The sequence below is a fragment of the Neodiprion lecontei genome, chromosome 4, assembly GCF_021901455.1.
Source record: "Neodiprion lecontei isolate iyNeoLeco1 chromosome 4, iyNeoLeco1.1, whole genome shotgun sequence".
Lineage (NCBI taxonomy): Eukaryota > Metazoa > Arthropoda > Insecta > Hymenoptera > Diprionidae > Neodiprion > Neodiprion lecontei.
The window spans coordinates 5,025,644-5,039,827 of record NC_060263.1 but is presented as its reverse complement, the minus strand read 5'-3'; the positions used below and the strand labels follow the sequence as shown (position 1 = coordinate 5,039,827).

Below are 14,184 nucleotides of genomic sequence, written 5' to 3'. Positions count from 1 at the left end.
CTTTGATAATACTTTTCACCTGATCTGATTTGTTCTAAGGATGTTATAATCAGCCGTTATGCGGTCTGAATAAAAATATTTGGTAACTGATTGACGGCTGAATTGCCTGTGAAGTTGAATTTAATAAATATAAAAAATCAGCTGCACATGGCAATCGTTCATCTCTGTAGAAATTATCGATCATTTTAATGACAGAAACGATGTACCATTAACTCCATTCATAATCTCTTGACAAACTTGTCTCAGGACTTGTCTTCGGTATTGAATGACACTTGACAACGAAGTTACGTCGTGAAAGCATTTCGTCACTCGGTGAATTCCGTCTGTACAGCGACCTTGTGACGCGTCAAAGATCAGTTTGGCAAAGCTCCAACACCATGGTCGAAAGCGATCCGTGAGTGCGTGATTTGAGTACGTGCGTACCATGATGCTCAAAGATCGGCGAGCTAGGCGTGAAAGCGCCTGGCAACCCGCGTTGAAAATAGCCTCCATATAAAACTGTGTGAATTTTGGGCAATACATGTAATTCCCAGAATGCAGCACTGAAATCGAACGGTATAACTGCTATCATCTCTAGTTACCGTCAAATCTTTCCCCGCAGCATCGGCAGCGGCGGTTTCTAGTTGTTTTTAAGCAAGTTAGCTTAAAATCGCGGATCAGCTCGCAGCTAGTACGCGATATACGCTGTATAAATGAGTAAGTGGTCCATATATAGAAGCGCCCCCAGCCTCAACCAACACCACCGCACCCTTGTCACGGTTATATACGCTGGACCGGGGGACCGGCCGACACTTTTTGTGCCGCTTTACTCCGGTCTCTGAGCACACAGACCCAGCCGCGTTTTATCCTCCCAAGAGACTCTGTTCCGCATCAAGACATCCCCGATAATGCCTGGTCGTCCGTTGTGGCAGGTAAGCAAGCGTTGTCTCTTCTTTACACTCACGGGAAAATTTAATCCCATCTGCAGGTCACGTTATACGCCGATACGACGTTTCAAGAGTCGACGTATAACCGCTTTATTCACTTCGCCATTACGCTCGTACCATAGTAACGTTACTATTCTTGTGAAGGCTAAACTTTTTTTGTACAACTCGTCGAGACTTTGAAAACTCTTCAACGCAACTTTCCTCCATCGGTAAAAATTTTCTCGGCGTACGTATAAATCTGGTGAAAATCATTTCTACGATTTTCTAGTAACTTTTAGGGAAATTGGGATATTTCGTATATTCATTAAAACTTGTAGATTTTCAGTAAAAAATCTACAAGATACTATGATTTTCAACTAAAATTAACAATTCTCTGCGAAATACTATGCATATTTACAATATTGTACGAAATAGAAATTTCTCACTAGGGAAGTGTGTTTATCCCGTTCCGACTTGGCTTACAAATATCGTTATATCTCCGAAACTATTGATCTGGTTGTAACGAAACATATTCTAAAATCTGGCCAAACGTCGCAGCGATCTAGAAAAAAAAAAAACGGAGTGAAGATCGGTTCGGTAGTTCTGGACTTACAAGCGAATTTACCGACAGAGAGAGACGTTGAGTTTCGTATACGCGTAGAGATCGTACTTCTAAGCTAACTTCAGGAGGGTTGTAAAAATCGTGGGATCAGCTGGCCGCTTGACAGTTCGATCATGAACGGTGCCTGAAACTAAACCATTTCGTTCGACCGCCTGATGTATATACGTACGTATAACACTCTGTTAGGGCAGTGTGCAATGTTTGTGTGTACCATACTATACGCACGTCGAGAGAAATGAAAACAAAACCGTGTGCAAAGATCCATTCAAGAGAAGGCGACTCAACAGCGGCAGCTTCTCGCTGTTCTATACGTACTCGGGTTGTAATTTATAAACGTCCACGACTCTCTCTGGTAAGGTACAAAGTCTAACAGTTACTGACCATTTTATTATCCGTAATTATTAATTTACGTAAAAAATTTCAAATTTCTCGAGGACTAGAACCAATTGCTAGATCGTTATACACTAGAGATTTATTTTTTGGTAATTTTCGAACCAAGAATCAAACATATACGACCAAAAAACAGGATCAGTAACTCGTAAACTTACTCAATTGTCCAACTGATTGACTGATTCAGTCTAGTTCAAACACTTATGCAACAGGAAAATGAAGCAATGTGAATTTCGACGGGTTACGAAATGATCCTAAATTCGTTGAAGTGGGAGAAAATACACATTGAAGTTGGTTGTAACCGTCAGTAAGCAAGTTCAGAGTTGTTTTGTACTCTCTTTACCTGCTAAATTTTCCTTCGATGTTGAATTTAATCGATCAACTCGTGTCTGATGATTTTCAGCTTCCGTTGGGTTTTGACGCGTGTAGAGTGAACAGCCTGACATATACTCAATTATTGTTTCCTCTGGGAACCTCGACTGCAATTCGTGATTTTATTCTTTCATTTTTTGTACAACGCGAAGCCCAGATTCAGGTCACGTTCGTGATTCTAAGTATACCGCATCTGACCCAGAACTGTCTCGATGTTTTCACAATACGTGCTAACCAAAATATTATACATATATCTAAGATTCTGCAGTGATCCTGTACAGATACGAATGTAGAGTAAACAGAATCCACGCGTTTTGCCAATTATATGATGAAAAAAAAAAAAAAATTTCATACATTTACTGATAACGAAAATGAGTTTATTTAAAAATTTGTGGAAAACAAAAAACACTCGGTACATAGGTGAAAAAAAAAAAAATAGAATTTCATAACGGTTGCGACGATACGTGCCTATCTCATTTTTAACGGAATATAAGTGTAAAAAGAATTCCTTGTGACGTATTGTGGTTATTTTGACGTTTACTTTTCTTACATACGTTAGCAAAGGTATACATATATTGGTAATATATAGCTGGCGGAACGCAATGGGTGGTTCTATTTCAGGGAGTGACTCAGTTAAACGAGTCTAAATTATTTTCGCGGCTTTTCTTTCCTCGAGTTGCTAATTTTAGAACGGCATATTCTAACGCGTGTGAGTAATTTCTCATTTTCCCCTGTTGTAATACATATATATACATATATAAATGAAGAAATGATATATATATATATATATATATATATATATGTATGTATTTATATATACGTATGGGAAATTGACACGAAAAACTGTAATATGGGTGAAATTAGGTACATATTAAGTAACAAAAATGTCTTCTCTTTGAAAAATTTGAATAGCAATTCTTTTTTCGCTTCCGTCGGATGAACGCGTTTACTCGGACTAATTTACTTTCAAATTCCGTTTAGATTTGCGAAAAGTCAATAAAGTATGCGCGATGGTAGTCATGAGGAGTTATTCGCATCCAGAAATAACGAAACGCTATTCGTGTACAACGTAACGTATTGTGCCAAGATAAATATGAAATTCCAATTAAAAGGTAAAAACACGCGCCAGAAAATCCCTCCAAGCAATATGAATCCAGGTATAAGCCGTGTGTACACATTTTACTCTTGGTTTAATTATACGTAACACTTTGAAAAGAACAGCGAGTTTTATTTTTTTATAATTTCATCATTTAGTGTAGGTATGTAAGAGATGAAAAATGAAAATTTTCTAAAGTGAATTTTTATTCCCATTTGTCGCTTTTTATTCCCTTATATTATATAATAGAAAAAATCGAGGCGAAAAGTTATTACTGCGCTTATTTCAAACCGACGAAGCTTTGATACATTATAGGTATTAGAAATTAATCGTTGTATAGACGCAAACCGTTCAGGACATTTGCCGGAAATCGAGGAAAAGAAATGAAAAAAAAAAAAAACGAATCGATTACAAAGTATTCGTTTATTCTATGTAAACAATCGGTGATTTTTCCATTTTTAAATTCCCCCGACAGCGACAAGCAATCAGAGTAAAAAAATTATTAGACGTTGGATTTTTAAGAAAAGGAGTGAAAATGTATTATTCTTTGCAAATTATTGTTAAATTTATACCTGTAATACAGCCGGGTGAGAATTGAGTCACAAGATGCTTTCACATTGCAACATTCTCTTCCACGAATTGCCAAGACTAGATGCGTCTTCTTCAAAATTCTTGGCCAAACGCCACCAAAACCGAGTGAATTAATTATCAACAACTCTATAATTTCCGTGTGGTTGTGGAAAGTTTTCGTGGTATTAGAGATACGATTTGAATCAATCTTCCTTGAAATTCCTCGAATTCTTTCTCTCGCTCTATATCCACGTAATTTTCAGTCATTCAAGAAATGAAAATAGTTAAGGACTGAGCGGTAACCGGAACTAAAAATTTCTTACCTCGGTGTATAGAGGAAAATAATTTTTTTCAACTATTTTCACTTACCTTTAATATTTCCATCTTCTTAATCGTATGACGAATATATTTTGAAGGTATGAGTAAAAACGGTATACGTGTATACGATATGTATAGTAGAAAATAGCAGTGCTGTATTTTTTTTTATTAACGAGTATAATAAATTTGCGATACAAAGCAAATAACAATTTACTATTATAGTCCACGTAATTCTCTTGATTATTAAAATATCGTAAAAATGATGAAGCAATTTCGATTCAGATATCGCTGTACCTGTTATATGTGTGAGATTCGGATCGTCATTACAATTTTAAATATGTATGCGAAATTATATGCAAATTTAATTCATGCATCATCGAAGCGCTGGAAATCATTAGCTTGTATTTGTAATTTTCAAACATCGGTTTATTATTTCACAATTTCATATTATAATGGTAACTCCCAAACTTTCCGTAAATCTGCAGGGTTTGAAAAAATATTTCTCGCGCCAATTCTAGCCACGCATAAAAAACGCGACTTTTTAACTTTACATATTCAAATCAAGTAGGTACGGAATTTTTCATCCGTTGGCTCGATTTTGCAAACTTTGTTGTTCGTTACGTTTTACATTGAATTACAATATTGCAGTGTAATTAGTGTTCTCGTGTATGCGTGTATTGTGTGTATGTGTGTGTGGAAATGTGTAAAAGTGTTTACGTGTCATGTGCGTAATTGAGAAGGTTTTAGCCCGCCAAGTTTTTTATTTGTTCCTGTAATTCAGCATTATATTTTAAAGTAAATTAAAAACAAAAAAAAAAAAAAATTCCCCCGATTCAAAAATGGTCAGGCAAATAAAGCACTGCAGTTGAATAATAGAAAGCGATTCAAAACATTTTTTTTTTCTTTTTTTTTTTTCGTAACAGGCTAAACCTGTAAAAGTGAACAAGTGTTGTGTGGGTTTGTGTGTGTGTTTTTGTTGTTAAGTAACTCTGTGTTACGTGTAATATGTACGAGTAAGTGCAGTAATTACGTGTAAAAGAAAAAATTGTTAAATTTTTCTTGCACGTTGTTAGGTATAAATTGTTCGCTTAAACTACAATTATATTCACCTAGTAAATTGATGTCAAGTGTTTAGCGAGTGTAGTTCCGATACGTTGTACGTATAATACGTATAAAGTTCAACGCGTACGTGTTTGTTGTTTAAATTGATGTATTGTCGAATGTTTACAATGTGCAAGTTTTTCGCACTTCAAAATCACGATTTTAATGTTTCCGAATTATTATTCATATTATTCGGTTATTATACGTATATACGGAGTGTTTGCGTGTTTTCAGTGTTTAAAATGTATCTCGTATACAGTTTTGCGCAAGGAAATAATAATAAAGAAAAGTAAATAAACAGTGTATGGTGTGGATGTAGAGAAATTTACTGTAGAATATATAATTAAATAGTATTATTATTATTATCTTTCCACAAATGAACAAATAAATATATATATACTGTATGTAATAATGAAGTGAATTTTTCATGTATAATAAATAAAAACAGTATAACGTGAGTTTTAGTTTACCTACGATTATGTGTGTATGTATGTGTGTATGTATGCATATATGTATGTGTGTCTGTATGCATGCATGTATAGCGTAATTTCGTCAGTTGAGGAAAATAAGTGTTTCATAATATATAAGTGTTAATATGCTTATGTGTATATGTATATATAATATATATATATATTATTATTTGTAAAGGTATAATGCGAATTATACTGTGAAACATTTGAATTACGGTGTTTTGCAAATTATTCACAGTAGAACGGATGATTCCGAAAAATTGCAAATTAGCGAAATGCAATTCACAACGTCGCTGATCGTGAGTGAAATTCTATCATATTCGGTGAACGGGATACGATGAAAATTGGAAAACCTGCAGATTGTTTGCTGCTTCTTCTTCGTCTCTTTCTTTTTTTTTTCTTGTGCATAAATGTATGTGTGTGTGTGTGTGTGTGTGTGTATGACTAGGATATGTGTGAGTCTCTTTGGTGTATGAATATCATTCAAGTGTGAAGTGTAATGTATGTAACGTATACATGTGTGTACGTATATAGAACATTTGTTTGTCCGTTTGGTTTATTTATTAATTTAATCTTTTCAACAGAGTAAAACGATCTTTTTCCTAATTTTTCAACAAACTATATTATACATGTATATATATATATATTTTTTTTTTTCACTGAAAGTTAAAAGCAATTCATGAATTCAATTATGTATATCAAGAAATTCAACATGTACGTGATATCAAACAATAGTTTCAATATCATTTTTTAAAACAATACAATGTAGTAATTGTAATTACCGTATAACGGAATTTTCAAACTGTCACCGATCCCCCAATGTTATACCCATTATTATTGTCTATTCGTAAATAATGCCGTTACAATCAATCTTGATGATGAAATTTTTCAACGATTGTACATAATGATATTACAATCACATCCGCATTATACGCGCAGACACATTTACATATTACATATTTATCTATAAATTTTATCCATGCGCGCGCACGCGCGTGTGTGTGCGTGTGTGTTTCTGTTTGCGTGTATGTGTGTGTGTGTGTGTGTGTAAGTGTGTGTGTGTGTGTAGGTTTAATTTACATGTGCCTGGTGTTGCCGAAACCGCCGTGTCCGCTCTGACTCGCTCCCTTGTTGTAACCCATCTGTAAATTGACTTGTCCTTCGCTGGCGCGAAGCTGAGCTTCCGTAAATTCTCTCTCGTTCTTCTCTGCCATTTTTGGTCCAAGTCTTGGGCCATTGTATTCGGGATGCTTTTGCGTCTGACGATGTAAACACGAAGTTTATATCAATTTTCCATTGACATGAGAAGAAAAAAAAAAAAATAAATAAATAATTCATTCAGTTATCAATACGTGATAGAAATTTTTTGAGTTAAATTGAGATTTTTGAAATTACAAAGAAACGTGGTGTTTAGTGACTGTAATTTATAGTAGGATTATGATTGTCGACAGGACGTTTTATGATCATGGCAATATTAAATCCGATTCTTCGGTAAACTAAATTTTCTTCAGACGAATAGGCGCCCTAGGGAACTCTCGAATTTTTTTTAAGTAAAAAACTAGGATACCGTACACTGACAGAAATTATTAATTCCGGTTACAGCTCAGTCCTTAACTATTTTCATTTTTTACCACAATCGAAAAATATTGTTCTAGATAGAAAATGAAAATTAGTTTTCTAGCTGTTACCAAAAAGTCTAGTATCCGTTACTATTCTTTCTCATTACGATCGCTGTTGCTATATTTTCTTACAACTGTTGCGAAAATTTAATGCGCGTACAACGATAAATTGACGTTTGACTAAAAAAGTAGAGTAAACCAAACAAACTGATTTTGCGTTGCAATAACCAAAAGACGATCGACGATAGCGCAAAATGGTTAGGTGTACCTCGTTTTTAGTTATTCTAACAATATTTAAACAGTTTTTTTTTAACGATATCTGTTTTACTGAATTTTTCCAGTTACTATGACAAATGAAATTTTTCTCAGTGTACAGAAAATATATAGAAATATAATATTACAAAAAATAAGCAAGCTCTTTACAGATCTTTTAGAATAAAATCTCACCCCCGTCGGATTTGCTCGGTTTTCAATCTAAAATAGTGAAATTTGGAGGGTAAAATTAATTTATTGTTGCAACAATCGATCAAATTATTGCAATAGTCGAAAGAAAATGTCCGTAAAAGTGAGCGTAATCGGAAATAATAGTAACACATACCGTAAGACTATATAACAGTTTTCGATTATGTTAAGAAATGAAAATAGTTAAGGAATGTATCGCGTGAATCGCGACTGTAGAAATTTCTCTCAGTGTCTGTGTCATGTAATTACACCCATTATCGTTGAGCTCTTTTTTTAACACATTACTGTAATTATTTTACAACGGATACTCACGATTCTGCCGAGAGCGTAAAGGCACAACGTAACCTGAGCGATGTTACGCCTCTCGAATAAATCGGCGGTTTGGAAAATTTCCTCCTGCGGTACGCCGTAGGCTTTGATTGCGGCTTGGAACCTGTCGGTTGATAAAAATTTGCATCGAAGTATAATAATTTACGTGAAAACTTTAAGTTTGAGTGATGAAAGATTATGCTATCACCATTTAACGATGTACGCGATGCAATTAGTGCTGTGCGGTTAATCGATTAATTGCGTTTCGCATTTTCGTGCACAAGTTTAAACGAAGAAGTACCAAGTCCAAAAAAAAAAAAACAAAAATACATTGCGAAAACGAAGTTGAAAATTAAATTTACTCGTGCATAACTGAAGTCAATCAAGTTTAATTTACTCAGAGCGATATCTCTGGAATAGAATTTCAATTGACGATCAATCAACGTGAGATGAAATTAGCGCTGTGCGATCAATCAATCAATCGTTTTTTTCATTCATCGTGAGTTTGAAATTAAACTTGATTGAATTCAGTTTTTAACTACCGTTTTGCAATATTTTATTTTATTAGGTTTTTTTCTCTTTTCTCGTGGTCGTAACTTCTTCGTTTAAATTTCTGCCTGAGAAAAGCGGTCGCTGCCCGATTTCCTTGATACGAACCTCTGGACGTTCTCCATAAGCTGGAAGTTTGTTCCCTTGGTCTGAATTTTCTTCACCGAACCAGGAGCGAGTTTGTTTATTAAATTGCAAAGAATAACGCCGTCCTTAAGGATGTCCTCGTAATTTCCCGGCGGAAGTTTTTCTCCGATCACAGCTTCGATCCACGCTAGAATCTCGGCTTCCTGTTCCTTGTTGCGGGGCTAAAGACAAAACAAATATCGAATAATTAATACTCCCGCTTGAATGATTATATTCTACCGCAGCTTGCAGCTTGCACTGAAATAATCGTAAATCTATCTTCCCGGGCGAAGCATTTTCACCCCGCCTGCAGCGTGTTTGTAATACACCATCAACTTCTGGTTTAAAAGTGTCCGCCCCCGGAATAGATCGCAGGAAACACGCAGCTTTTAATATACACACAGCCGAGGGTGTTGGGTTACCATGCACTCCAGTATTACGAGGATCTTGCTTGGCCGAATACCGATGCTTTACGTTAATGTTATCGGAGTATTTATCAAATTATATGAGAAAATATAGTCTCGTAAAAAATGAATAAAAATGAAATTACTCGAGTTATAAACGAAAGTTTAAATACGTGCTTTGTCTGCTTTATTTCAAATCGCTTAAAAATGATCAAACATATGGTAGATTGGTTCGATTTTATTCTACGATGACTCGCTCGTTCGTTCTGAAGACTATTTTCTACAAATTTAACGAAATAATTCCCAAATTTCGGAATCTTGAAACATTGAATTTTACAACATCGCAACGCTGTTGATTACGATGCAGAAATCGCAATGTCGAATTGAGTACCGAAAGAAAAGAAAACCCGTTTCGGTAATTAAATATTTAATAATTTCAAAGCGATCTTTCTTCGCAGTTCCATTATTTTCCATATCCGACTTCCGTGCCTCGTAATTGTAAAACAAATAAAAAGTATCGATTTTTCGCCAACTGCAACCGGCACGAAAAAGGAGACGATATCAAATATCGTCCGTGTCCAAATCGTTAATCACGCTGCGTTTACGCGGTATGAAAATTCTGCCAGAATTGTCAGCCAAGTCTGATGTTCTCTATGACTATTGCAAAATCTGGTATCGTTACATACCCTATTTTGCACACGCGAATCGTCGAGGCCACCTTGAGCTTCGCGCAGCGATAAATTCTTATTTATAGCCCGCGGTACGGTGTATAAATCTATAATTTATCCGTTCGATTTCTCGCACGCGTTCCACATACATTCGGCACATATGTACATTTATACATCTATGTTTTTCTTAGCCTATGTACGTGTATAAAAGACGTCAGTCCTCGAACATCGGAGATTTGCATTAAACTTATAGCGAATACAGGCGAGGTTTCGATCTCTTTTAGCTTATTTACAACTCTGGATCACAGGCAGAATTTACCAACGTCACGACTTTCGGCCATTTTCAAAACGTGGATACGTGCACGGGTATACAGGTCGTTCTTTGATTAATAGATCTCGTGGATAAAAGATGGGAGGAATGACTAAAAGTTTAAAAAAGAGAAGAAAAAAAAAATTACCGAGGAAGTCGTAACAAGTTTTATCCGCTATTCTAATTCGAGGAAAGACATTCTCGAATCCTCCCGCATCCGGTTTACACGCGTGCAGTTAAAAATACAAGCGGCTCGAGTAAAATCCTACATAAATAGTGCAGTATTACAGATCTAGTTTGACAAACGTCGCGACGCCATTCGTTGCAGCTGTAACATTGTAAGCATGCCGTTCGTTTATCTCCGGGTATTATTTTTGGATCCGGTATTAAGAGAGTGAATAAAAAAAAAAAAAAAAAAAAAAAGAAAGAAAAAAGAAAAAAAGATGCACCACGGATACCGATGCTGGGCTTTTATACGCAAGTCTACGGCTGCAGGTCTGCATTAAAATAAAACTCTTGAGGAGAACTCTGGCGTAGTTATTACGTTATATTAGTTATAAATTTGCGTAACTTTCGCGCGAGAAAAACGATCCTTTCCAACATTCGATTACAAAGAAGAAACAATTGATTATTCAAATTCATTGACCGTATGGTTTCAATTGAATTAAATAACAAATCTAAGCAAATCCGTTTTTCAATTCTTTGTACTGACAATAGGTAATTTGCGATTTTTCGCGATGAAGAAAATTCATTTTTAACTTCGGTAAATAACTGTCAAGTTAATGCGTACTTGATGAATAAAAATTTCCACCGAAATTTGAAACTCCACACTGGTTGTACGGATTTTTAAAAATCGTTATCACCTGTAATTGAAAATTTACATCTAGCATGAAATTACCGCATACTGTATAATAATTTGCAGAACTTCGGATCAACGTTATAACGACGCGACGATCCGCGGTAACAGTGCAAGCTTGTGTTGTTCCAGTGGAAAATTTGGCCCCGAGTCAAGTCCAACACCTGCAACAACTCGCGTTCTACTCCAACGATGTTGTAACAGAGATTTTTATTGCACGCCTCGTTTTCCGCGCTGCCAAGCTTCTGCAGATCGTATAACATAATACGATAATCGGTAAGAGTTCAAAAGAAGGATCCTCAAAAATTTACGTTCCATTATTCACGCGTGTCTCTTTATAAACATTTGTCGATCATTTTCTTTTTCCTTCGCTCTATGTAAACGAGAAAATATGCTTTTTTTTTTTTTTTTGCGATCGATGCGCGCGCTGCGGAGAACATATCGATGATCGAAAATTATAAAAAACAGTGATAAAGATTTACTTGATAAATTTGTTACCGCAAGAAATTTCTACGAGATCAATTTCGCCAGCTGTTCAGAGACTTAAGGACCGGTAGATAAATTTGCCTGAAAGATCTTATCACTCTCGTATACTAAGTTCTATTTTCGTAGGGATAATCCGTTTCCATAAGCCGTGCCAGAATAACTGCCGGAGATGAGCAAAATTTCGAAATGAATAGAACAGATCGTATAAACTTATTCTTGATCTTGATCATTTTTTACGTAACATCTATCAATTGGTTTGTCAATTTATTTACCGCCCCGATGATTTTTTTTCTCTTTTACTTGATTTTCCCCAAAATTTTACGTTATAGCGATTCGGAATTATCGGTGTTTTACATTAATGCATTCACATACAATTATGTGTATAAAAGACGATTATACAATTTCTAAGCTTACATCAAAGTCAATGAGGTGTAATTTTGCACACGACTTGCGTTTTCGCATGAATCGTACATGATACGTATCTTGTATTAGAAAGTATTCGTGTATCGGAAATTTATCGCTTTCAACCGCTCTCAAAATACCGAGATTACAGGCGTATGGTATAAATAAAAAATTTACTGAAAATACTGTCAGTTTAAAAACTTGCGCTGAAAAAATAAAAACCACTCCTTGAATATTTTATATCATTGCGGTAAGAACTTTTCACGCTGGATGAATAAAAATTACACGTAACTGACGGACGATAATCTGCTCCTTAATAAATGCGATTTTGTTTTTATCCTTCTCCAGATATTACCATTCAAAGTTTAAGTCAAAGTTATACGAGGGTGTGATGTTTGCGTTTAGAATGAAATCGGGCCGTTGAACGGACTCTAAAAAAAAACGTAAAAGCGGGATGGCCATTCAGAAAACGTAAAATGGAAGAAAAACAAAAAAACAAACACATTAAATGAGATTTCAAAAAAAAAAAATGTCAAAAACATTATTACGGTATCGTAGAATATGTAATTGTTCGATAATTTATCGGACGATCGATATTCGTACCTTCAAGGTCATAAAAAAAAGTACTTCGTGCTTCGTGAAAAAAATTTTAGTGAACGATTGAAACTCGCATATATCAAAGCAGATTGTTTTTTCACCGAAAAACTTGAAAGTTTGATTTCTTCAATGCGGAGCTTGAATTGAATGAGAGAAAAGGAGATGCTAATGATTATAAATCATCAATCTGGAATTCAAAATAAAATATAAACCACTTGATGCTTAATGGAAAAAATTTCAATCATCGACTGAGACTCGCAATTATCGAAGCAGCTTGTTTTTTCCACCGAAAGGCTCTAAAATTTGAATTTCTAATTTAAATATCGATTGTAAATCGGGTGAAAAATTGCACTCAAAAAAACTGTATCAACGTACCGGCATGTTGCTGATGTCTTGTGTCTGGTGTTGGAAATGTATTGAAGAAGTGAGTTTTTGAACGGTGTTGCCGGGTAGAGTAGAGACTAAATTTGACGCCGGGCGTCGCGACGCTATATGCCGTCATCCCCTCCGCTGGATCCATCTCTCACAGATATTCGGCGATGGGAAAGCGGCCAGATTTTGGCCCAGCGCCCGTTGGGTATTCCCATACTCCCACCTGGTCCACGGACGGCGTCCTACCACCTTGACATCCCAGCTTTTTTTATTATTTCAACAGCGATTCATTTTTTACTTCCATGTTGTCGCCACGATCCGTTCTCCGTTTCTTTTTTTTTTTTTCTTTTTTTTTTCTTGCCACATTGCTGCGTACCGCGAATTATTATTATAAACAATAGGTCGCGATTTAGCACGAAACTTTCGAATCAATTTCCGAATTTCGCAAAACGAAACTTTAGTCACATAAATTCGTCAAAGTTCTGTCGAGCGGTTTTGAAAATCGATTGAACTATTTTTTTAAACCGTACACGGTTCGGTTGAAAAATGTATTCGGCATTCACATAGGTCTTAACGAAAAGTGTAAAAACGGAATGGAAATGTTGCAAACGAACAATTCTACTCTAGAAAAATTGAATTATGATTTGTTACTTTTTTTTTTTGTAATTATTTTTAATGCCAAATTTTAATCCTAGGTGTAATTTAAATTGATCCTGCGTAAAAAGAATTATAACCATAAAGTCTTTCGGTATTCACGTGCAATGTGTCTATAACCTGTCTGCACGAATACTTGGAGTACATTGCTCTCGTCTTTGCCCACATTGTATGAACTGTAGACAGTGTTAGGTATACAAGCGGTTTTCAGTCGTCCAATTACCTACGTTTCTATTCTCGTTCGGTGTTTGTAACGTTATGCAATTATCTGTAAGGTATGGATGTTGGGTTCTGGTCGTTTGGCGATAACTATAACCAGATACGCGATTGCGAGAATTGAATCTGAATATTGAACTGCGGTAATTAATTTTGTGTAAGAAAAAGAAACGAGAGATAAAATGAAGAGGTAGAAGATAATTGTTGTATACGTGTAGGATATACAACAATTCATTATTTTTTGTTTAAAATAGACGGTTCAAAAATAGAGCCATTCAGTCTGCGCTGACTTTTGTTAAAAGTTTAAACC

At 35.4% G+C, this 14,184-nt stretch overlaps 2 protein-coding genes across 3 annotated transcripts in view; one reads left to right on the top strand and one right to left on the bottom strand.

Moving 5' to 3' along the window:
- Positions 1-745: 745 nt before the first annotated feature.
- LOC107224936 (muscle-specific protein 20) overlaps positions 746-14,184 on the top strand; it is a 31,671-nt gene continuing 18,232 nt past the window's right edge. The window contains exon 1 of one of the 2 annotated variants that reach the window (XM_015665196.2): positions 746-911. In XM_015665196.2, coding sequence (XP_015520682.1) covers positions 888-911 — 24 coding nt within the window. In that variant the 5' untranslated portion in view covers positions 746-887. Of the gene's footprint in view, positions 912-1,747; positions 1,880-14,184 lie in introns of those variants that run through there. The other variant, XM_046737313.1, reaches the window with a different exon arrangement.
- Positions 5,104-13,164, bottom strand: LOC107224937 (myophilin). Its single transcript, XM_015665197.2, has 4 exons — positions 13,008-13,164; positions 8,892-9,091; positions 8,238-8,358; positions 5,104-7,103 (listed from the first exon to the last, which is right to left on the bottom strand). The coding sequence occupies exons 1-4, from the start codon at positions 13,011-13,013 to the stop codon at positions 6,921-6,923; spliced, it is 510 nt and encodes a 169-aa protein (XP_015520683.1). The 5' UTR covers positions 13,014-13,164; the 3' UTR covers positions 5,104-6,920.

Bases quoted from the DNA above. Each gene is read 5' to 3' on its own strand.
- LOC107224937 (XM_015665197.2), bottom strand. The intron at 8,359-8,891 runs GTTCGTATCAAG...ATCAACCGACAG, and splicing joins CTTATGGAGAACGTCCAGAG to GTTCCAAGCCGCAATCAAAG. The intron at 7,104-8,237 runs GTGAGTATCCGT...TTACATCGTCAG, and splicing joins TTTACGCTCTCGGCAGAATC to ACGCAAAAGCATCCCGAATA.